Source organism: Pristiophorus japonicus, chromosome 3, assembly GCF_044704955.1.
Source record: "Pristiophorus japonicus isolate sPriJap1 chromosome 3, sPriJap1.hap1, whole genome shotgun sequence".
Lineage (NCBI taxonomy): Eukaryota > Metazoa > Chordata > Chondrichthyes > Pristiophoridae > Pristiophorus > Pristiophorus japonicus.
The window spans coordinates 128,357,769-128,383,769 of record NC_091979.1 but is presented as its reverse complement, the minus strand read 5'-3'; the positions used below and the strand labels follow the sequence as shown (position 1 = coordinate 128,383,769).

The following is a 26,001-nucleotide window of genomic DNA, read 5'->3' as shown; positions in this document are numbered from 1 at the left end:
CCCAAAATGACAGCCATCGTGGGCCGTGCTGCAAGTGGGCAGAAGCAAGGCAGCCTCCATTTTTTGAGAACACTGCCCTGAACAGCTGGTACTAAGGTGCCAAACTTCATGGCTATACTGTGCTTTCTTGGTCTTCCTTGGTAGCTTATTCCACAGGTCTGTTATCCCTTATATGAAAATGTTCTTCCTCGAGGACAGCTATATCCTTCCAGTGATTAAATAACCAGAACTACACTCTGGACCCCAGGTGGCTTTTAAGCAGTGGCTTATAAAGCAATAATTTGTACTCAGCCTCTTTGCTAGTAGAACCTAACCCCACTTTGACTTTTTTTTTAAACTGTAGCTAAACATTACATTGGGATAGATTGGTTCCATTTTTTTTGATTGCTTGCTCCCATACTAATTATTTTTATGCTTATCTTAATTGAATTGCCTCTGCCACCTATTGGCCCAATTATATTAAAAAAAAACCTTTTTGAATCTGTTTCCATTATGCCACAGTATTTGCCCTGTCTCCTATAATGTTTTCAATTAGAAACGTATAGATTTTTCTCAAGACCCCTGTGTTACCACACTTATAATCCCTTTCCAGCCTAAAAATAACCAGTTTATGGCTATTCTATATTATCTGTAATCCAATTGCCAATCCATTGCCATATTTTACCTCCTATTCTGTGATTCACAAATAATCATTAATTGCTAATGTGGAACTTTATCGTGAGCTCAATGAAAATCTAAGAATATAAGAAAAACTTAATTTCTCCTGTCCAGTACGTCAGTAATATCTTTGAGAAACTCCAGGAGATTAGTGAGGTATGATGTCCCACCCCTGAATCTATGCTGATGGTTAACAAGTTACACTTTTCCAAGAGTTTACTCACTAACTCCCTCAAAATCATTTGGAAGGCAGTCCTCGTGTGTGAAACTTTCTGGTACAAAAGCTGCTAATGCTGCTGGTGCCCAGCACATGGATCTCACTTAGCTAGCAGCAATCCAAGAGTAAACTTGCCAGAACCAATCAGGTCAACAGCAAAGACAGGTCAGAAAAAAGGTAAAATTAGTATATGCATGGATTAATTAACATGATAATCATGTTTATCAAATTTAATGGACTTTTTTCAAAAAGTAAACGATTGGATAGATAAAGGGAATGAAATAAATGTACTGTGTATGGACTTTCAGGAGACATTCTCAAGGTGTTTCACAAAAGTCTTGTTAGAAATATTCAGGCATATGTTATAAGAGGAAATGTAGCAGCATGGATAGACAGTTGGTTGAAGGATAGGGAACAATATGTTAAGGTAAATGGGTGTTGCTTAGATTGAATAAGAGTTGGTATACTCAGGGGTCAATGATGGGTCCACTTTTATTCTCGGTGTATACAGATGATTTGGACTGGAGGAAAGGGAGCAGAATTTTGACATTTTCTGACAATGCACAAGCAGGAGATTTGGCAAACAGGCAGGAGGAATGTAAAAAACTTCAGGAAGACTTGGGCAGGTTAGTAGATAGGAGACAGTACCAGATTCAATTTATTGTGGATAATTATGAGGTAATACATTCTGGGAGAAAAATCAACAAGAGAATATACTTAATGGAAAGATCTTGAAGGGGTTGGATAAACAGAGGGAACTAGGGGTTCAATAGCATAATTCCCTGAATGTACAAATACAGGTAGATAAAGCCATAAAAGGCCAATAGAATTTGGGGTTTTATGTATTGGGGCACAGAGTACAAATATTGATGAATTTATACAGAATGTTGATTAGGCAACAGTTTGGCTACTGTGTGGGCACCCCATTATAAGAAAGACGTTAAAGACATAGAAAGCATTGATTCACCAGGATGATACCAGTTATTAAGAGACCATTCAGATACCAGTACTATTTCTACTGGAGCAGAGAAAATGCTTTAATAGTGTTTTTTTAATTTCTAAAGTGTTTTGATAGAATGAATAGGGGAAGACTATGTCCTCTCATTGCGACTCAGTGATGAGAGGTCAATGATTTAAAATTCATCATTAGGAGAATGAAAAGAGAGGTTAAGAGAAATATTTTTACACAGAGGGTTGTTGGAGGAAGTGGTTGATGCTGAAGAGAAAATGGGATAAATATTTGAAGCAAAGTAAAATATAAGATTATGGATTGACGAGGCAATGGGATTAATTTTGGATTGCTCCAGCAAAGAGCTGAATGGCCTCATCCTATGCTATAATTTGCTATGCCCTATCAGTTGCTGCTGGTTATATGTCACCTACATGTTGGGAGCTGATGACACTAACACAGTGCGTACTGCTTTAAATAATAGTACAATCAAACCTCTTTTCTAGAAAGTAATGGGGAGAAAAATAATTTATCAATGTTCATCTTATTGATGTTTGAGTTCCTTTGTTGGAATTAAAATACATACATGAATTATAGTTCCTTCCTAACCCAACTGAATCTGTTTCTGTACATTTTACCTCTGCTTTGACAGGAGCTCCCCAGACTTACACTTATTCTCTAACTCTGACTGTCTAGTAGCATGGTTGAGCAAACTAGGAATCAGAAAGCAACCTGTTTTTTTGGATGGATGAAGCAGACAAGAGTTAGATGAAACGGCTAAACATTTAGTTACATTTCTCACGGTATCACAGATCAGGTTTTTTTCTAATAAGCCTGTTTCTTTTAGTTAGATTCCAGTTATACTGCACTATTAGTCTGATACCAGTTGCTGTAGTTTAAAGTGCAGCTGAGTTATACTGCAGGTAGAAATTTGTCCTTTGTGGGACAGTTTTTCTTCTAATGTTAAAAGAGAGCAGATGGCAGTGTCTGCTTTCTCATTGTTTTAAGAAGGGCTGAATGCTAAATTTAAGATGCCTGAGCCCTTTTCAAATTGGACTTCAAACTGTACCAAGTGGTATGAGGTGGCCTCCTGGGGGATGTCTATGAATAATCTTGCATGTTCAATGATCTCCTTTTGCTTCGGTGCATTCCAGATCAGATCGGATCCTTTGCATCACCCACTTTGCTTCAGTGTGAAAATGGCAGTGTATCTACAGCTTTAAATATTCAATTGAATACAAGTACATAAATGCATTGCAATTTGGTTTAAAACTGGTAAATTGTATTTTCAGGAGTCTATGCTAATCTACATACAAATCGAAAAGTGCGATGTATCTTAACAGGGTATGAGCAACAATAGTTGTACATTAACTGGTGTGCTTCTTATAAGATACAATTTAATTTTATTGATCAGCATCATCGTTTGAAGTCTATTACCCAGATGTACTGATAACTGAGCTATTACAGTAAGAATTAGTGCATCATTTTCTGAGGGAATCAAGCACTTCATTTCTTTGAATTTTTAAGTTGTAATATATAAATGTTCTAATTATGAACATTTAGTCAGTAGAATAACTACATATCACCTTCTGTGGTATATGTACATGAGTTATTAATAATCTCACATTCTCTGGTCTCTTGTGGTTCCTAAGCTGATAATGAGGCAGGTGTTTCTGCGAAAATTAGTGTTGCTGCAAAAATTAAAGCCCACTTGTAGCCTTTTCCACCCATAAAGTGAAGAATTTAGTCCTTAAGGTTTCCTGGTTTCATTTTGACTGAAGTTCTTATTCCTCTCTACTTGGAGCCAATTCCTTCCTCAGACAGAATGCTTTTGCTCAGTGGTCTATCTGTGTCTTATAGCTTCTTTCTGTTAATGCCAAATGGATTCTATTTATATCCAGCCATGAGAAAGTATACTGCTCTATTACATGAAATGTCACAGCCCAGAGTACATAGATATCTAGATGCAACGAGCTGTCAACTGTCCAGTACAGACATCCATCTATTGCAGTCGACATGCTAAAGCTTCTCCAGAAAAATTGAAAAAACCTTCCACTCAAGTCGACCTGTTTCTAAGTATTTACACATAAAATGACTCAGTTGTGTTTGAATTTAACCAATGCAATTGCAGAAGAAAAACAATCCTAACTCTTTGTGCATCCTACTAATAGTGCAGGAACAATTTATGTGGCACCTCTTAGGCATCACACTTGCATACTTATGTATGTACTTGCTGACCTCTATTGGCTTCTGGTCCGACAATGCCTCAATTTAAAAATTCTCAACCTTATTTTCAAATCCCTCAATGGCCTCGCTCTCCCTATCTCTGTAATCTCCTCCAGCCCCACAAACCTCCAAGATCTCTGCGCCCCTCCAATTCTGGCCTCTTGTGCATCCCCGATTTTCATTGCTCCATTAACATCTTTAAACCGAGGCCCCGTCTGCTTTCTCAGGTGGACGTAAAAGATCCCATGGCACTATTTCGAAGAAGAGCAGGGGAGTTAACCCTGGTGTCCTGGTCAATATTTATCCCTCAATCAACATCACTAAAAACAGATTATCTGGTCATTATCACATTGCTGTTTGTGGGAGCTTGCTGTGTGCAAATTGGATACCGCAATTCCCACATTACAACAGTGACAACGCTTCAAAAAGTACTTAATTGGTTGTAAGTTCTGTAATTCCCTCCCAAAATGCCTCTCTACGCTCCTTTAAGATGCTCCTTAAAATCTACCTCTTTGACCAAGCTTTTGATCACCTGTCTTTCCTATGTGGCTCAGTGTCTAATTTTGTTTGACCTTGGGACATTTCATTATGTTAAAAACACGATATATATGCAAATTGCTGTTGTGTCACACTAACACATGTTTGACTTAAATTTCATATTCATTAAACATCAATAAATCACAATTGAAGTTCAGAATCTATAAATGAACATGAAGCAAGTGGGAACAATTAAGAAGTACTAAGGTGGTCTGAAAATTACTTATAAAGAGTCAGTTAGCAAACAGCTGCTAAATAAATAATTCTCAGTAACAATTAGGGAAGTTGGTGAAATCATACTAAATATATTTTTAAAGAAAAAAGAAAGACTTGGATTTACATAGCACCTTTCTCAACCACCGGATGTCTCAAAGCACTTTACAGCCAATGAAGTACTTTTGGAGTGTAGTCACTGTTGTAATATAGAAATACATTAATAATACTTTTGGCTGCCATCTTGGTTTATCAGTAACCAGAGAACATAGTACTAAAAGTTTCTAACATAATAAACACATACTAAATTATATAATTCACAGCATCATTTAACTTGTCTCTAATGGTAGATTTTCTGAGTCCTCAACCATGGGAAGGTACCTGCCCCACTGTAAACAGGGATTTGGAAATCATGATTTTCTGATGTGTGCTCCCAGCAGGTCAGATACCTTGGCACAGAAGAGGATTTGGAAGATCTACCAGAAAAGTGTGACTCCATTTGGAGACCTGCACCTGTCTCAGAATATTGGGGCTTGACTTCTGCTGAATTTCTCAGGTCTCTTGAGTAAGGAAACTCAACCAAGCATTGACCTCCTAGAATGCACCAGTGACACTCTGCTTGTCACATATATGCACTACAACTTCTAAATTATATCAGAGTCAATGTGTGTGCTGTGCTTAAAAAAGCACTACAACTCACAAGATGCATATTAAGGCTGCCTCTTTCTCCTTTCCAAAATACAATTACTGGACAGGTAAAGCAGAGCTTGGAATTCGAGGCTCACTCTGTAAGTATCCAGTTTTGCTGTCAATCATTGTTTTTTTAAATTAATGCACATTTTTCAAATTTTCTAATTAGGCTTACAATGTGTTGTCCCAGCAGCCTTCGAATTCAAAATTAGATCCAGGGAGAAAAAATACTGTCAGAAAGCTTCCATTTTAGGTAATATTTTTCAACTGAAGTAATTAGGAATAAATTATGTTTAAATGTTATGTTTCAAAACAAAATGAATTTGCATAGGTTTACAAAAAACTGCTGCAGGTGCTGGCGATTTTATGAAAGCCAGATGAACCAGTTTGTCGAATGTTACAGCTCAGCATCCATTTCAAATTGATTCAATCAGGGTCAATTATCAAATCCCAAGTCTATTAAGCCATGACAACCTCAATTCACTTTGAGATTGAGATGTTTTCTTTAAACATGTACCCGAAGGGGGAAAATGGGGAGACAGGTACTCACTTTTATTGACAGGTTTACTGCCAAATCAGTAATCAGAGGGCTAGATCTCCCACTGGCTGGGAACACAGAGAAAAGGACAAATGGGAGCATAGCCAGTTAGATTCAGGGAGGAAGCCTGACCTAATGAGAGGGAAACTCTTTAATCCCAAGCCTAGAGGCAGCAGGAGGAGATGGCTGACCATGAAAAAGGTAAGAGGGTTGACTAATAGGGATAGTGTGGTGTTAGTAAATAATTTTCCTTGTTTTCAAGTTAGTTGAATCAAGGTAAGGTTTAATTACATCCATTACTCTATGATCATCTGCTTTCTGTAAAATAATGCAACTTAACAATTTTTATTTGGCCATATCTAACTAAATGTTTCAATCCGCCTTCAGAAAGATTGGAGAAAAGCACGGGTGTGTACTTGTACGATATTAGGTGCGATTTTAACCCTGCCTGCCCGGGGGAACCGGTGTATGCAGGCAATTAAAATGGCAGCCAGCATTCCAACCCGATGCGATATTAACTCTATGTTTTCAGTGGCGTGGAGGCCACCTGCCACAGCCAGATAAGTGCCTCCTAAATATTGAAATGTCAGTGTTCAATTATGTAATTTTAACCTGCAAATATGTGAATATCCATATAGTCTTGCAGCTGCCAGTATAATTGTTAAAACATCATTAGTCCGGCCAGAAGAATAAGTTTTTTACATTTTTGTTAAGTTGATTGTGAGCCAAGAGGTGCAGAAGCACTTTTCTTGGCCCAACGAGGAAACCTTGATGTGGCTTCCCCTGCCACCCCGACTGTCATTGTCACAGACCCTCATCCTTCTCACTTACCAGCGCCAAATGGCACAATAAATTGGTAGCTTGCTTTACACCCCACCCAATTTTCTTTTCCACTGAAGTCAATTACCACTGAGGACTAATTTCATCCCCAAGGATTCTTGGGCAGTTGATTTCAACTGCCCATCTGTAACCATTGGGGAATGTATATGTCCAGTACAAGTGTTTACATTTTATCAAATGTGTCTTGTTTTGGGGATCCAAATCTTTAGAATGTTATTAATGTACAATGTATGAATCAAAGATGCAAGATTCTTACTGTTTTCAAAAAAATTGGCACAATGCCCATTTATGTCAATTAATGAATCACGAACAGAATTGCAGGACTACACATTTTAAAATGTACAATGCCAGAGAATTTAATTTCATTTGCAGTAATGGAAATGGATCAGCCAATCCTGACACACTATTGCAATAATGATCCTTTCGAACAGCTCCGACAACTATTGAGCCAATTAACCAGTGAAAACTGTCAGAGTATGTTCATCCAACTGAGGAGTGCGCAATTCTAATAGAAAATGGTTCAACGCCAACAGGGAAAATCACATGTTATAGACCAAGCACTGCTGAATTTTGTGAGGAAAAGTGTCAGAAGAAATATCTGTTTTGGAAGGAAGAACGTCAAATATTCAAAGGAGGCAGCCAGCAAAGGGAGTATGTGGCAGGGACAGTGAACCATGCTAATCCACTAGAAGAACCTGGATGGAAGTGAGAAGTTGCACGTTAAAGAAGTGCACAAAGGTGACTATCACTAAAGTAGCAGCAAAGGGCACATATGGACAAGTTATAATTGTAACAGATGCTGTATATGTGGAAAAAGTTGGACTGGCATCGCAAGTGGGGAAAATAGCAGGATTATGCAAATTGCATTGTGACTGGCTTTCCCATCATTGCAATGTACTACAGAAAGTCCACGTTTTTTCTCCACTGTTAAGCTTACAGGCAAAACTGCTGCACCATTGAGGGTGCAGGCTGGCACAGATGGTAGACTCCAAGATCATAAACCATCAATGCCTTTATAAATAGTTGGTCAGGATGTCAAACCTGGAAGGTATGGGGTCTGTGGCGATTGGAAGATGTTGCAGAATTTGTAGCATGTTGAATGTGTTTACACCCTGTGATCGTACAACATGCAAAAGAGGTGTAAGCACAATGGCCAAGCATGCTTATGTGCTCATAACATCATTTGTTCTCTGCATGGAACAAGGAGAACACTGTTACCATCTCACCCAACAGCGAAGATCATCAACTGTCACCATATCGACAGGAAGCGCCCACCAGCACAGATATATTGCTTCCAGAGAAGTAGACTGATGCTCAGTGTGATGTATGTAGCACTCAAATCACTGACTCCACACAGTCTGGTGTTGTCGTAACTGCTGTGACCTTGGTTCTTTATTGCGTAACTCCAGAGTGCCCCTCAGGTGTGGTTTTATACTCTGTCTCGCAAGTACTTTCGGGTCTCCCACCACAGTGCCCCTTGTGGCGCACCATTGTAACTATACATTTAATGTACATGGACAATACATTACATCTCACTCACTTTCTCCCCCCCCCCCCCCCCCGCCTCTGCCCAGTTCCAAAAGCAAATTGCCGGTAACCTCGGCCTTGTTCATCCTGGTTGATTTTGTGAGGGTGAGTCCATGACCATCCACTTTCCTCCTTTTTTTCCCCCCTTCCCCCCTCCATGTAGAGATTATGCTTGCGATCCGGTGCGAGCATGTAGTATTTGTAGTCCTTACAAGCACACAAACATAATCTCCAGTAGAAAGCAGGTACACATAGACAGTACATTTGTATGATACATATAGATGCGTTGAAGAGTTATATCAAAAGGTTGCAGGTACACTGAACAGTTATTAAATCCCAGCTCCAGTGGGTGAGGTGTGGTGGCATACTGCCCCTTTTTGCCCGAGGTAATGGGCTGCGCTGAGACAGGGTATCGCAACTAGTGCGTTGCCTCTGTTCTCAGAAAATAGTTGCCTTTGCGGCTTGTCTGCAGCTGCTGAACAATTGCGTAAATCACACAAAATCAGAAATCGCATTAATCCATTAGTCATGTTCGTCACAGATCCATTAACCCTTTTAACTGTGCATTGTGATATTAACTCTTCACCAATCATATCAATCATATTTTAATCACAGTAATTATTTTAGCATCAAAATATTAACTCTTGTCATAAATCACATCATCATACAAATCACAGTAATCATTTTAACTCACTCTTGCCCTTACAAAAGTCTGTTTGTGGGGACCGCCAACAGTGTAAGGCCCCTTTAAGACTCCCGGGTACATTTCCCTTTCAAGACGCCATTTTGTTTTTCCCACGAGGTTTCTACTGGGCGCCGCCATTTTAGGTGCTCTGCTGGTGCTTGCCTGCCTCTCTGCAGAACTCGGCTGCCACGAGGCTCACCGCCATCTTGAACTCGCTGTGCTGCTGCCTGCTCTCCCTCTCTCTAGAGAGAGAGAGGGCCGCCACACTCTGAACGCACCCGGGAGCCGCAACGCATCGGCCGCCGCATCCTCCGGAGTACCCCACGCAACTGACCTTTTTGCCTGGGAGCCGCCACACATACACACACAGGTCCTCCGGAGCTGACCTCCTCACTGCAGCAGCTGATCCTGGACGAGCCCCGCTTCTCGGATATCCGGCCCTCACTATGTCGGCGAGCGAGTCCCGCTCCCAAAACTGCCGATTCACCGCTCCTCCCGCTGCAAGCCCCGCGAACAGCAGCCTCTGCCTGCGGGCCGACAGTGCCTGCTAGAGCAGCCCGTCGAAGCCCTTCTCTCTTCTCCAGCTCGGTCGGCGCTGCTGCTGGTTCCAGCGCCTCTTTCTCACTCTCAGACTTTGCAGGGGAGAGTCAACGGCCGCCGCTGCTCTGCCCAACCCCACACACGCTTCCTTCGCTGCCATCCAATCCGAAGGTGGAGGCCTGCTCTGCCTGTGAACACGGGGGACAGCGGTCTGTGGAGGAATGAAATCTTCCCAGCTCCCACGGACCTTCCCCATCCATCTCCTGCCGAGTAGCGTCGGCCCATCGCTTGCAATGATCCGCAAAGGTAAACCGTGTGTCTCGCCACCATTGGATACCTGTACATCCGCTCTGCCAATGGTATCAGTTCCTTGGTGTAGGTGCACAGCTTCGCCGTGACCGGGACCAGCTTAGGTCGTGCAGCTGGGTTGATCAACAGTTTATCAAAAGTTTCCTGACTCATCAGCGACTGACCCGACCCAGTGTCCACTTCCATACTCACTGGGACTCCGTTAATCTTGACTTCCATAATCACTGGGGCCGAATCGTCGGAACATGTATACAGTCCAAACGCATCATCTTCTTCTACCTGGGGCTGGGATACCCGTCGAGCCAAACCGCAATGCTCCTCGCTGGACAGCAGATCATCTACCATCTCCTCAGCCACACGGTGAGTCTTGTTTCTTTTGCACATACGCTGAAGGTGGCCTTTCGTGTTGCAGGTATTGCACGTATACTCCGCAAACCTACACCGGTGAGCCCCATGGCTTCCTCCGCAGCGCCAGCATGGTGCTACTCGATTAGCCCCCCTCAGCGGACTCTGAATTCCAGGACCCTGAGGTCCGTGCTCTCTGCCCTGGGCAGAGCCATGTTCTGCAGTTTTTCCGTGACGGGCGCTATCCTGTGAATAGTACCTACCGGGTTCGAGACCGTGTGGATCAAGTCGAGGTTAAAAATGCCCGGCTGATGGTGATGGCTTGCTGCAGGCTGACTGTAGGTTCAGTCGATAGCAGCTTGTGAAGGAGGCCCTCATGGCCAATCCCCATAACAAAGATGTCTCGCAACGCCTCGTTAAGGTGTGTGCCAAAATCGCGCGGCGCCGCAAGTCTCCTGATGTCCGCAGCATAATTTGTGACATCCTGGCCCTCAGGTCTGCAGTGGTGGTAGAATTTGTGCCTGGCTGTGAGGATGCTCTCCTTCGGTTTCAGTTGGTTATGAATGAGTTCAATCAGCTGCTCATATGATTTGTCCTTGGCGCTCGCAGGTGCCAGCAAATCCCTCATCGCCACAACCGGACAGCAATGTCGCCTTGCGCTTCTCTATCAGTGCGTTCATGTTCCCTGTCAGGTCGTTTGCTATAAAATAGTACTCAAGCCTTTCCGTAAAGGCATCCTAACCATTACCCTCTGTGAAATCCTTTAGCGTGCCCAAAGTAGCCATGGTTGCGTGAAGAGCTCATCTGTGTCCTTGTCGCCAATTTGTGATGTATGTAGCACTCAAATCAGTGACTCCACACAATCTGGTGTTGTAGTAACTGCTGTGACCTTGGTCCTTTATTGTGTAACTCCAGAGTGCCCCTCAGGTGTGGTGGGCAGCCTTTTATACTGTCTTGCAGGTACTTTCGGGTCTCCCACCACAGTGCCCCTTGTGGCGCACCATTGTAACTATACATTTAATGTACATGGACAATACATAACACTCAGAAGAAATTACAAGGTTTTGTGTGTAAATTCCAGGCCTAAACTCTAAATTTGCTGTTTAGAACAAGGAAAGTGTAGTGTATTTAAATTTGTAATTTGGTCCTTCCAATTGGTTGCAATTGGAGTCAGCCATAATCTGCCTCTCCCCACAATTCATCCAGTTTGGTTTCTTCTTCCTGCCTTGTTTCAAACCTTGCCAATTTAGCCGAGGACCCAATCACACTCTCATTGCTGTACCTGATGTCCCAAGCTCCAGTTCGATCCTTCCAATTTTCATAATTTTTTTTTTTGTTCCACAGCTCACATTCCTCCTAGCCTGCAATCTCTCCTCCATGGAGAGGGGGAATAAGAAATTGGAAAGGGGAAAAGATGAGGGATAGAGATAGAAGTGGCACAAGAGCAGAGAAGGATAGAAGAGCTGATCACTTTAGACTATGTGAGTGAGCTAAAAGCAAACATGGGCTTATAATGTAGCTTAAAACATTTTCTAAATTAGGTGTGCCTGTCATAAATTCATCTTTAACAGTGGCCTATATGGAGTGGCACAGGAGTTGTTTGTCACTCACGTCAGCAGCAACATATAGCGCTGTACAAATGGCTATATGTGCCTTCCCCTGTGCTCCTGGGCTACCCTCTTCTCTTCCTGCTGCTCTACTCCAATATATCTCTCAATGGCCACCAAAAAATTCCTGTGTGTTATTCACCACTTTGGCACTTCAAAATGTTCTCGTTTGTTAAACTCACTAAATCTGGGTCTGACCTAGAATAGAGCATTCACCAATTTAACCAGCTAAAGAAAGCTACATAAAATTGTCAATGATATTAATAAGTTCTTGAAGAAAAATAGCCTTTTCTCTCATTTTCAGTGATATTCATTTTTTTTGGGGGGGGGATGAAAAGGGGCAATACACAGAACACACTAAACTTGGAAGAAATGTCTATTGTCGTTTCTACCAACATTACACTTTTTTACTCGTGTCTACTTTATCACAAAAATTCAGAATGTTAGCTCTTTCAACAAATAGTCACATTTGACATTTTGGTTGTGTGTCATTACGTTATTGTAATCTACCATGACCAGTTCTGAGGCAGTGGATGGATGTCCACTGTTTGCGAAGAAGATTTGCTCCTTCAGGTTGTCCTGTGGGGTCCTGTATAAGGAATCCATTCCGTATGTCGCAGTTCCTTCTCTTTTTCCTCCTCTTCCTCCTCTTCCTCCTCTTCCTCCTCTTCCTCCTCTTCCTCCTCTTCCTCTTCTTCCTCTTCTTCCTCTTCTTCCTCTTCTTCCTCTTCTTCCTCTTCTTCCTCTTCTTCCTCTTCTTCCTCTTCTTCCTCTTCTTCCTCTTCTTCCTCTTCTTCCTCTTCTTCCTCTTCTTCCTCTTCTTCCTCTCTTTCTCTTTCTCTTTCTCTTTTTCTCTTTCTCTTTCTCCTTTCTCTCTTTCTCTTTCTCTCTCTTTTTCTCTTTCTCTTTTTCTCTTTTTCTCTTTCTCTTTCTCTTTCTCTTTTTCTCTTTCTCTTTCTCTTTCTCTTTCTCTTTCTCTTTCTCTTTCTCTTTCTCTTTCTCTTTCTCTTTCTCTTTCTCTTCTTCTCCTTTTCTTCCTTCTCCTCTTTCTCTCTTTCTCTCTCTCTTTCTCTTTCTCTCTCTCTTTCTCTCTTTCTCTCTCTCTTTCTCTCTCTCTTTCTCTCTCTCTTTCTCTCTCTCTTTCTCTCTCTCTTTCTCTCTCTCTTTCTCTCTCTCTTTCTCTCTCTCTTTCTCTCTCTCTTTCTCTCTCTCTTTCTCTCTCTCTTTCTCTCTCTCTTTCTCTCTCTCTCTCTCTCTCTCTCTCTCCTCTTCCCACCCCACCCCCCCACCTTTTTACAAAATTGGATTAGAATGTGCACTTTCTGTTTTTTATTTTTATGTTGTCTGAAAGAAGACAATGAGATGGTCAGTGATCGAGGAACGGTAAGGAGTGTGGGACTCGTGTTGGTGACTGGAGAGGTATAGTTGAGATTACTGGTGTTGCTCATGAATTATTTAATCACAGTCTGGGCTATATTGTAGCCTCCTTTCCACTTCTCTTGGGTTGTGGTGAGGGGAGAGGAGAAAGTAAATATATGCAGCTTGTGAATCAGACGAGATGGTGGGTTGAGGGAGAAGTGGAAAGAGAAGGAGGATTAGGTATGCAGAGAGGCGGGAGTTGAGAGAGGCAGCGGCCTATAAAAGGCTCAGCAGTCCGGGGAGCGTCGAGAGAGGCGGGAGTCGAGAGAGGCAGCGGCCTATAAAAGGCTCAGCAGTCCGGGGAGCGTCGAGAGAGGCGGGAGTCGAGAGAGGCAGCGGCCTATAAAAGGCTCAGCAGTCCGGGGAGCGTCGAGAGAGGCGGGAGTCGAGAGAGGCAGCGGCCTATAAAAGGCTCAGCAGTCCGGGGAGCGTCGAGAGAGGCGGGAGTCGAGAGAGGCGTACCGGTGCAGCTCCAGCTGGGAGAGAAGGCAAAAAAGAAGTAGAAAGAAATCAAAAGGTGACGTCACAGCCAACGTGGTAAGTGATTGGCTGCTGATTGGTGAGTAGTTTTTCTTTTTCTTTATTAGTCAGTAACTTTTAACATTGTTGTCGGCAATTTAAGTGTATCTAAGGGTTAAGTCATGGCAGGACAGCTCGGTCACGTGATATGCTCCTCCTGTACCATGTGGGAACACGGGGACAACACCAGTGTCCCTGACGACTACATGTGCGGGAAGTGTGTCCACCTCCGGCTACTGACGGTCCGCGTTGCGGAGTTGGAGCTGAAGGTGGATTCACTCTGGAGCATCCACGATGCTGAGAATGACGTGAGTATCACGTGTAGCGAGTTGGTCTTACTGCAGGAGAAGGGTCCACAGCCAGCGAGGGAATGGAAGACCAGCAGGAAGAGTAGTGCAAGGAAGGTAGTGCAGGGGTCCCCTGTGGTCATCCCACTGCAAAACAGATACACTGCTTTGAGTGCTGTTGAGGGGGATGACTCATCAGGAGTGGGCAGCAGCAGCCAAGTTCATGGCACCGTGGCTGGCTCTGTTGCACAGGAGGGCAGGAAAAAGAGTGGGCGAGCGATAGTGATAGGGGATTCAATTGTAAGGGGAATAGATAGGCGTTTCTGTGGCCGCAACCGAGACTCCAGGATGGTATGTTGCCTCCCTGGTGCAAGGGTCAAGGATGTCTCGGAGCGGGTGGAGGACATTCTAAAAAGGGAGGGAGAACAGCCAGTTGTCGTGGTGCACGTTGGTACCAATGACATAGGTAAAAAAAGGGATGAGTTCCTACGAAATGAATTTAAGGAGCTAGGAGCTAAATTAAAAAGTAGGACCTCAAAAGTAGTAATCTCGGGATTGCTACCAGTGCCACGTGCTAGTCAGAGTAGGAATCGCAGGATAGCTCAGATGAATACGTGGCTTGAGCAATGGTGCAGCAGGGAGGGATTCAAATTCCTGGGGCATTGGAACCGGTTCTGGGGGAGGTGGGACCAGTACAATCCGGACGGTCTGCACCTGGGCAGAATCGGAACCAATGTCCTCGGGGGAGTGTTTGCTAGTGCTGTTGGGGAGGAGTTAAACTAATATGGCAGGGGGATGGGAACCAATGCAGGGAGATAGAGGGAAACAAAAAGGAGGCAAAAACAAAAGACAGAAAGGAGATGAGGAAAAGTGGAGGGCAGAGAAACCCAAGGCAAAGAACAAAAAGGGCCATTGTACAGCAAAATTCTAAAAGGACAGAGGGTGTTAAAAAAACAAGCCTAAAGGCTTTGTGTCTTAATGCAAGGAGTATCCGCAATAAGGTGGATGAATTAACTGTGCAAATAGATGTTAACAAATATGATGTGATTGGGATTACGGAGACGTGGCTCCAGGATGAGCAGGGCTGGGAACTCAACATCCAGGGGTATTCAACATTCAGGAAGGATAGAATAAAAGGAAAAGGAGGTGGGGTAGCATTGCTGGTTAAGGAGGAGATTAAGGCAATAGTTAGGAAGGACATTAGCTTGGATGATGTGGAATCTATATGGGTAGAGCTGCAGAACACCAAAGGGCAAAAAACGTTAGTGGGAGTTGTGTACAGACCTCCAAACAGTAGTAGTGATGTTGGGGAGGGCATCAAACAGGAAATTAGGGGTGCGTGCAATAAAGGTGCAGCAGTTATAATGGGTGACTTTAATATGCACATAGATTGGGCTAACCAAACTGGAAGCAATACGGTGGAGGAGGATTTTCTGGAGTGCATAAGGGATGGTTTTTTAGACCAATATGTCGAGGAACCAACTAGGGGGGAGGCCATCTTAGACTGGGTGTTATGTAATGAGAAAGGATTAATTAGCAATCTCGTTGTGCGAGGCCCCTTGGGGAAGAGTGACCATAATATGGTGGAATTCTGCATTAGGATGGAGAATGAAACCGTTAATTCAGAGACCATGGTCCAGAACTTAAAGAAGGCTAACTTTGAAGGTATGAGGCGTGAATTGGCTGAGATGGATTGGCGAATGATACTTAAGGGGTTGACTGTGGATGGGCAATGGGATGGGCAATGGCAGACATTTAGAGACCGCATGGATGAACTACAACAATTGTACATTCCTGTCTGGCATAGAAATAAAAAAGGGAAGGTGGCTCAACCGTGGCTATCAAGGGAAATCAGGGATAGTATTAAAGCCAAGGAAGTGGCATACAAATTGGCCAGAAATAGCAGCGAACCTGGGGACTGGGAGAAATTTAGAACTCAGCAGAGGAGGACAAAGGGTTTGATTAGGGCAGGGAAAATGGAGTATGAGAAGAAGCTTGCAGGGAACATTAAGACGGATTGCAAAAGTTTCTATAGATATGTAAAGAGAAAAAGGTTAGTAAAGACAAATGTAGGTCCCCTGCAGTCAGAATCAGGGGAAGTCATAACGGGGAACAAAGAAATGGCGGACCAATTGAACAAGTACTTTGGTTCGGTATTCACGAAGGAGGACACGAACAACCTTCCGGTTATAAAAGGGGTCGGGGGGTCTAGTAAGGAGGAGGAACTGAGGGAAATCCTTATTAGCCGGGAAATTGTGTTGGGGAAATTGATGGGATTGAAGGCCGATAAATCCCCAGGGCCTGATGGACTGCATCCCAGAGTACTTAAGGAGGTGGCCTTGGAAATAGTGGATGCGTTGACAGTCATTTTCCAACATTCCATTGACTCTGGATCAGTTCCTATGGAGTGGAGGGTAGCCAATGTAACCCCACTTTTTAAAAAAGGAGGGAGAGAGAAAACAGGGAATTATAGACCGGTCAGCCTGACATCGGTAGTGGGTAAAATGATGGAATCAATTATTAAGGATGTCATAGCAGTGCATTTGGAAAGAGGTGACATGATAGGTCCAAGTCAGCATGGATTTGTGAAAGGGAAATCATGCTTGACAAATCTTCTGGAATTTTTTGAGGATGTTTCCAGTAGAGTGGATAAGGGAGAACCAGTTGATGTGGTATATTTGGACTTTCAGAAGGCGTTCGACAAGGTCCCACACAAGAGATTGATGTGCAAAGTTAGAGCACATGGGATTGGGGGTAGTGTACTGACATGGATTGAGAACTGGTTGTCAGACAGGAAGCAAAGAGTAGGAGTAAATGGGTACTTTTCAGAATGGCAGGCAGTGACTAGTGGGGTACCGCAAGGTTCTGTGCTGGGGCCCCAGCTGTTTACACTGTACATTAATGATTTAGATGAGGGGATTAAATGTAGTATCTCCAAATTTGCGGATGACACTAAGTTGGGTGGCAGTGTGAGCTGCGAGGAGGATGCTGTGAGGCTGCAGAGCGACTTGGATAGGTTAGGTGAGTGGGCAAATGCATGGCAGATGAAGTATAATGTGGATAAATGTGAGGTTATCCACTTTGGTGGTAAAAACAGAGAGACAGACTATTATCTGAATGGTGACAGATTAGGAAAAGGGGAGGTGCAAAGAGACCTGGGTGTCATGGTACATCAGTCATTGAAGGTTGGCATGCAGGTGCAGCAGGCGGTTAAGAAAGCAAATGGCATGTTGGCCTTCATAGCAAGGGGATTTGAGTACAGGGGCAGGGAGGTGTTGCTACAGTTGTACAGGGCATTGGTGAGGCCACACCTGGAGTATTGTGTACAGTTTTGGTCTCCTAACCTGAGGAAGGACATTCTTGCTATTGAGGGAGTGCAGCGAAGGTTCACCAGACTGATTCCCGGGATGGCGGGACTGACCTATCAAGAAAGACTGGATCAACTGGGCTTGTATTCACTGGAGTTCAGAAGAATGAGAGGGGACCTCATAGAAACATATAAAATTCTGACGGGGTTAGACAGGTTAGATGCAGGAAGAATGTTCCCAATGTTGGGGAAGTCCAGAACCAGGGGTCACAGTCTAAGGATAAGGGGTAAGCCATTTAGGACCGAGATGCGGAGGAACTTCTTCACCCAGAGAGTGGTGAACCTGTGGAATTCTCTACTACAGAAAGTTGTTGAGGCCAATTCACTAAATATATTCAAAAAGGAGTTAGATGAGGTCCTTACTGCTAGGGGGATCAAGGGGTATGGCGAGAAAGCAGGAATGGGGTACTGAAGTTGAATGTTCAGCCATGAACTCATTGAATGGCGGTGCAGGCTAGAAGGGCCGAATGGCCTACTCCTGCACCTATTTTCTATGTTTCTATGTTTCTATACCCTGGTCATCGATCCCTCCTGTCCTGCCATGCTCACAGCCTTAGAAATGTCCCTTCCCATGATGGCCAGCACTGGCTCCTCCATGATCCAGTTATTTCCCGCTGCTTCCTGTTATGCACCCGCTTTTCCTGCAAGAAAGAAGGAAGTGTGTCAATGAGTATCTTGCAATGAGTTTTGTTGATGTAGTTGCTATGATTGAATAGCCGCCAGTGTGTGCGAGCTGTGAGTTGTGGGTGCAAGGCTTGCAATAATGCTAAGTGTGTGAGGGTGAGGTAAAACATATGCATTTTGGGGTTGAATACTGATTGATAAAGATTGTTGGTAGGTGGGTGATGGTGGGGGGGGGGCGGTATTGAGCAGTGGATGAGGCTAGTTGGTAGGATGTACCATTTTGAAGATTGAACTCGCTCACCTTGTCAACTCATTTCAGATCGTTAAACGCCTTCCTGCACTACAGCCATGTTCTTGGAGCTAAGTTCCTGGCATTGGCCTCTGCCACTATTTCTTCTCTCTGCCTCCTAAGCAGATGTCTGGAGGGATACAGGACATCTCTCCTCCCCTCCAAGCCTTGCACCCAGACCTCCAGTGCATTGTCAGAAAACTTTGGTGCATGCTCTCTTGCATGTTCAGCCATTCCTTAAAGTATCCCAGCATACTCACTTTTCAAAAAACTTCCACCACTACTTATAGCCACAATGTGCTTCCCCTTAGTACAGACTGCCTTTAAATAGTGCTAGTCACTCGAATGTTTGGCCCCCTACTGATGTGTGCAGCCAAAGAACAGCCTGGATAACACTGGCTGCATGCAGCAATCATTTGAAACAGCAGGCAGCATGAATTTAATGTGCTATATTCATTGCAATGAACTGGCGCGGGTTATTTGTGTACCGTGATCCCTACATCCGTTTTTGGGGTTTAGCCAATTTAACCCTCTCCTTCTCTATTACCAATACTGTAAACTCCCTCCTTGCCTTGTTTTGCCAATCTTCTGAATTCTCTTGATTCAGAATAGACATGATCTTAGGATATTGGGGTTAACCATCTTCCCTTGCATATTTTGTTATCTAGACGTTGCTGCTGTTGGACTACCTTAATTTTCAATTGTCATTTGATGCTATCATGCAGTTATCGCAGAGGTCCGGTGTAATATTTTCTGGAGTTTTTTTCTTCTCAGGATGAAAGTAACAGTTAAAAGTTGTAGATTTATTTAGTAAGTGTCTGTGCATAAACCCGTCAGTGAGTGCTGGGGCAAAGCACGTTACAGTTGTAGAATTCCAGCAAGGGTCGCCAGACAGGCTTAGAAGTGGGAATCCTGGCTTGCGTTTCCAGCCCTAAGCCAAGTGCAGTGTAGCACCACTACTGCTGCCATGGCTGAAATCAGCTAACTCCGTACAGGCTGGGGATGAAATCTTGGACTGTTGTGGTCTGTACAGCTCCGCTACACACTGGATAAACTGGCTAACACATCGGGTGGCTTTTCAACTTGCTACCCAGGCAGAAAACTAGCTTTGCGGATTGGCTTCCTGTTCTAGAACCTGCCCGGTTTTAATTTTCATTAATCTCTATGGAAATGAGAATCAGATGGTTTCTATAGCAGGTGGTCAATCCTCAATTTCAGTTTTATGGCCGGGCGCAAATTGAAAAATACTTAATTTAATAATAGAGTATTTCCAGGATGACGAGGACAAATAACTCCATGGTCTCCAATGAGGGCGTGAAGCATTCATGTGATTTCTAGGACACCATCTAATAATGCCATTCTTTCACTTTTCCAGCAAGTCAGACAACAAGTGTATGGATGAGAGAAAATTACATTGAATATGTGGGCAGATTTTGAGGTCTTGCACCCTGCGAAAACTGGATGGCAGCACCCCAGAAATGTTGGACTACCACTGGGCTGCCAGAGGGCCTGCCTGAGTCAGGCGCTGAGCCCATTTAAATGCAAGTTGGGCTCCCATGATGTATGGGGGAGCTTGCTTGCGATTTTAGGTCAGCGGCGGGCAGAGTGTGCACCACCCATGCTTCGCTCAGCATCAGCTGGCTGGCCAGTCGAGGAGGAGACCATTTTGTGATCCGCAGCGGAGCAGAATGGATAGCGGCATGGGAGCAGATCTCAGGACAGGAATAATGGAGAGACTTTTATAAAAATACCATGTTGATCTCTAGGTTTATGCTATCCATCTTTTGTGTAATGTGCATGCTTTTGTAAAAGAATGTTCGTCTTAACTTAACCTGTTACTTTCAGGAGCGACAGAACACTTTAAGGATTCTGAAGATTCAATGAATAATAGCAAAGACATACTGGAGCAAAAAATTGCTTTTATACACCACTAGTTCAGAAAAACTTCCAATGATGTATCCCTATATGGAAACCAAGGTGATGACTACATTTATTTTTCATGTAAACTTGGTCAGAATATTTGGGATGCAACTAAACAAATGAAGTCAGAATGGAATAAGTGTAATTAGAATCTCAATCAAATGCCAAGCATTTTTATTCACACACATGTTTGCTTTATCCTCGTGATTCAAAAGCCTGAAATATGTAACTCCATGCAGTCAGTAGTTTAGAGCCCAATAGTTAGTTGGAGTATTTTGGTGCATTGTTCTTGATTTAAGTTATAAGCTTAAGTTCCAAGATCATCTGCCATGCAGACTTCCTTGGTTTAATGCGGTGAGTTTTGTCATTCCTCTGATTCTCTATAATTGAATTGCTCTGCAATAATAAACTATTCCATCCTGTTCAGCCTGTTTAACGTGTGTCTAATATTTCACAAAAAAAGCACAGTGGATTCTGATCATCGAGAAACCTATGGCCTGACCTTCCTGCTCTCCAAATTGGAGGATTAGACACGATGATTGGTTTAAGAATGAAGAAACATAGGAAGGAAAGAAAATCCATATAAATGAACATCATGTGTATCATAGCTGACAGCCATATTTTGCTGGTGGATTCTAGCCTCGGTACATCTGTTGTTCAATGTTTAACATGATACTAGGGTGTACATTAGTTTTTTAAAAAATACAGCTTTTTACAAACTTTAATCCCTCTCATGCTTTGGGGTTGAGTACATTTGAAAAGTGCCTGGCATAAAACACTATTATTAAAAGCAACCCAGTATCAGCTGAGTACAATGAACATTTATTCGATAATCACTAATGTAGATGTTGCTCATGGGTGAGATAAATGGAATATCCCACTGTATATTCTTTTAGTATAACTGGTATGGAGATATTTTGTTTTTATTGGTATGCTGAAGTATCATTACAAAAAGATTGTTAACAGCAACGCTTGAGAGCTGATACATACATATGTATGTATGTATATATATATATATATATAAGGTTTAAAAATTCAGATATAAAAATGTATCTTTTTGCTTCTTTAGAATGAAAGATCATGGCATGGTGCTGCAATCATTAGAAATGAACTTACTGCGCCTTCACAGACCATCCCTCCAGCACATACTTCAAGCCACTCGAACTTGATTGTGTGGCACTGCTCTTCTTTAAAACCAAGAGCTGGAGCAGGTGGCTGGAATGACTTGTTTCATCTTTCTGTGAATTATTTACTCTAACAATTTCCTCTTCAATAACTTTCCCATTTGGCTATAGTTGTTTATTTTACAAAGGTTGCAGGTTATTTGAGCTTGCACTGTATTGCTGAAAAAATTGCTTTTGATTGTGGTACTTTCATAAACTAAAAAAAAATCAGCTTGCAGAGCTTCAAACGTTAAGACTGACTAATCTGTCCATCATTGTATCTCGTTGAATATAACCGTGAACAATATACAAACAGCAATTTGACGGCAGACAAGGAAGTTTGTAGCCTCAGGAAACACAGTAAGTCTTCAGGCCTTCGTACACCATCAGTTCTATTCTAAGATGAAGCTGTTACACACTCCACAGTAGAATGAAGCATTTAATGGAAGCCCTGTGCATTAGAGTTGTGTTGGTATAAAGACTCTTCTGTCTGGTTACTTATTGATGTTGGCACAACATAAAAACAGCCACAGTATTACGTGGAGACTGGCTTTTTATCTATCTTGCATGCTTCTAGGCAATTGGGTGCCAATATAGTAAAATGACACCTAGATGGGTAGATGTGAGATCAACAGTGGTGCAAACATCATAACCCCAAAGTTATCTTAGCAGTACCCAGAGCCACGCCACATATAATTATAAACTTAGCTTAAGTGTTTCATAGATTTGTAAATATACTAGACCTTTGATGTATCTATGAACCATGTAGACCTTTATGGTAAAGGGTAAAGTTGCTGATTAAAAGATAAAGGAAATTCAGATATTTACTCCATAATTTATTAATGATATATGTGCTAAAGTGTGTGCCCAGTTTCACTCTTAAGTCTTTTCCAATGTACAACAGGCATTGTATCTGTTAATGACTAATCCATTGTGGACAGACAGCATTCAGCATTGTACTAATTTAAGGTAAATGCTATAGCACTGAATGAGACCTGATATGCCGATTCACACTAACCGCACCTTTACATTGAAATCTCATGAATTACTCTCTTGCATTCTTCTGTTTAAAATGGAGAGCAAAGACTGATTTATTAATTTAGAGTCACTTTGATGGGTGAATTTCCACGGGGTTCACCTGCTCCACCACGGTACCTTCAGTGGAAGAGTCTGGGGAAAAAATGGCGTAAACAACATTTCCAGGGTTTTCATAACTCTTTCACCAAGTTATGGTGGACAAGCAGGGGAGCCTCCACGTTAATTCACCACCACTATTTCAAATTTAGTTTACCCTTAAAGACTGAATGAAGTACATTTGGTGTTGTGTATTAGAAATATTTTCATTTCTAATACTGATTATTAAAGTTTTTTGAATATTGTAAAGGGCCTTTTTGAGTGATAAACTGCAGTCATTCATAGGATTCATTATTATTTCAGATAACATAACATTGTTGAAATATTTGCACTTAATCCTCAACCAAGTTGTTTAGAACGTTGTAATTGTAAACTGAAAGGGAAGCAAATTATGCTGAGTTTCCCTGATCTCCCACTGTATCTGCAGTGGAAAATTGACTTGAACCCCAAGAAAGAGTTATGCTATTCCTCTGGGGTTTCTGTTGCTCTCCCATCAAGTTACGGCGGGAGATTTCAAGAACCTCCATGGGCATTCCCAGCATATATTACCACAGATTAAATATACTAACTTATTGAGTCTTGTTTTATACATTAGAAGAAGCGCATGTTTTTAGATCTGATACAAATGCACAAGACCAGCTTCTAAAGTGGAAATAACAAAAAAAATAAGAATAATATAACCGAATGAGATTTTAAAAACATGAATTTACTATTTTTAAAACAATTTACATGAGACCTTTGTGCAGATGCAAATAACTAATTTTGTACTTTCTTGTAATCTAATGCCAAGCTATGATAGATTCAAATGGAGACATTTAAGAAAAACAACAAGCAAAACTCTTTAGAATGAAAAATTATTGTTTGTCCACCATACTTTCAGTCTCTAAAGAGTTAATTGCTGAATTTTGATTAAATTGTTATGCTATGCTATTCATTACACATAGTCTGAGTAGTCTAATTCTTATTTTTAGTGTTTTTATTTATTCTTGTGTTTATTGTATTTATTTAAATTACATCAGTAACTGCTTTGCCTGCTCTTTGACAATAGAAATGTCTGATCTTCATCAGCCATGGAGGAATTTATTTTATCGACTAAATTAAAAACATTCAAACTGCTTCTGACTAAATATGACAGCAAAACACTTTAGTGAAGTAGAAACACTTTGAAGACAATAGGTGAAACAGTTTGAAAAGAAAGTGAAAGAATGATTTGCATTTATATAGCGTCTTTCACAACCACAGAGCGTCTTAAAACACTTCACTGTGAGTGAAGTATATTTGAAGTGTATTCACTGTAAAGCAGGAAATGCAGCAGACAATTTTCACACAGCAAGCTCCCACAAACTGCAATGTGATAATGACCAGATAATCTGTTTTTGTGATGTTGATTGAGGGTTAAATATTGGCCAAGACACCAGGAATAACTCATCAGCTCTTCAAAATAGTGCTATGGGATAATTTATCCACTTGGGTACAGACAGGGCCTTGGTTTAACATCTCATCCGAAAGACAGCACCTTCTACAGCGTAGCACTGCAATGTTGGAGTGTCGGCGTAGATTTTTGTGCCCGTGTCTCTGGAGTGGGACTTGAACCCACAACCTTCTGATTCTGAGGCAAGAATGGTGTTCAATCCAAAAATATTAGATAACATGCTTGTAAGAAAGATGTTTAGTAATTTCTATTTAGGAAGATATTTTTATTCTTTAATTAAATCGAACCACTACCCTGCATCATTTCTGATAAACGCCAGAAAAATTGTGGTTTTTTCCAAGGTTTTCACAGGCCTTCTGCTGAAGTTACAGCATCTAATCAAAAGACCGCCCCCCCCTACCTCCATGGAAATTCCCCCCTAACTATCTGAGATTGCACATGATTAATGGCAAGATACCGGACAGTGACTAGCACCATGGAGCCAAACACTTTGAGCAAATTAACCCCTTCAGGAGATGAGGAAAGAAGTTGTAAGAAAGGAATTAGAACAGCTGTAAAATATTGTACAAGACTGAATTACATCAAAAATGTGAAGTGTGATTGCTTTTGTATCTAGACTATGTGGTGGTGTTTTTCTGTGTATATGCATTAGTTCAATATTCTCTGCAGTTATGCTTTGTCTCCTGGGCTGCAGTCAATGTACAGAATATACATAATTGTACCTGAGAAAATAAATAGAAAACCTGGATTTTTTTTGGTACTATTCATTACGTGTATGCAAAAACGAGGAAAAACATTGTTCTCTATGGAAATGGTTGATAAATCCATTTGGGGGAAAAAAATGAAATAAAATGACTGTCTTAGCATTGTGATTGGTTTATATATTGAGAAATAATTTATTTAAACTTTCTCCAGTAATGAAGGATAAACAAGTTAAATAAAAATTGAATTCAACTTCTGGCCACTTGATTAAAATATATAACTGAAAAAGAAACCCATTTTATATTATAAAATCTCCTCTTTCAGTCCCACTTGTGCATAATGTTGGTTTCATTTATGAATTTTTAAACCCTATGAATTACATTTATGTATATCGGTTTCCTCTTTTTAAATGACTGAACTCTATGCCCAACTGTTATTCAATAGATAGTACCACCACTTGCACTGTCTCTACAGTCAATATAAGCATCAAGGTTTGGGGAATCTACAAATGTAGGGCTCAATTTTCCCCAAAGCACTTTTTTTGGCGTACTTGAAGAGTTACGCCCATTTTTTGGGAACCCAAGTACACCAAAAAAAAAATTCTAAGTTTCCCCTTTGGATTTTTTCATTTTGGTGCAGCCTAACCTGTCCTGTAGTTTTGGGGCTGGAGCCTTGTTCTGCGCCAAAAAGATCGGGTTGCCCTGGTAACTAGGGACACAATACCAGCTGAGGCTGGAAAATGAAACATACAGTCAGCTCGCAACACATTAAAACACATTGCATCAACTTAAAAAGACATTAAAACATATATTGATTCAATTTAAAAACACATTAAAATATGTTGCAGCAACTTACCTCCCGATGCCAGTGCCAATCCCCACCCCTATCCCAGGCCGAAGGGCCTCCCGGTCTGCTTCCCCCACCTCCCGCTAGCCCAGATTGCCTTTCCGGTCCCGATCTCCCCCAGCCCCAAGTGCTTTGCCGGTGCCGGTCCAGCTCACTAGCCCTGGCTGAAGGGCTTGCCAGTCTGCTTCCCTAGCTTGCCCCGAGCCCCTTGCTGGTGCCGGTTCAGCTACACCCCCCACCCAGCCCCAAGTGCTTTGCCGGTGCCGGTTCAGCTCCCCTAGCCCTGGCCGAAGGGCTTGCCAGTCTGCTTCCTGAGCCCCGTGCCGGAGCCGGTCCAGCTCCCCCAGCCCCGAGTGCTTTGCCAGTCCCGCCCCTAGCCCAGGCTGAATGGCCTCCCGGTCCGCTCCCCCGCCCCTATC

General features: G+C 42.3%; 1 protein-coding gene across 1 annotated transcript in view; it reads left to right on the top strand.

Moving 5' to 3' along the window:
- LOC139259888 (dual specificity calcium/calmodulin-dependent 3',5'-cyclic nucleotide phosphodiesterase 1A-like) overlaps positions 1 to 23,442 on the top strand; it is a 157,757-nt gene extending 134,315 nt beyond the window's left edge. Inside the window, exons 13-14 of the mRNA XM_070875813.1 lie at positions 20,231 to 20,362; positions 21,375 to 23,442. Coding sequence (XP_070731914.1) covers positions 20,231 to 20,319 — 89 coding nt within the window. The 3' untranslated portion in view covers positions 20,320 to 20,362; positions 21,375 to 23,442. The remainder of the gene's footprint in view (positions 1 to 20,230; positions 20,363 to 21,374) is intronic.
- The last annotated feature ends 2,559 nt before the right edge of the window (positions 23,443 to 26,001 follow it).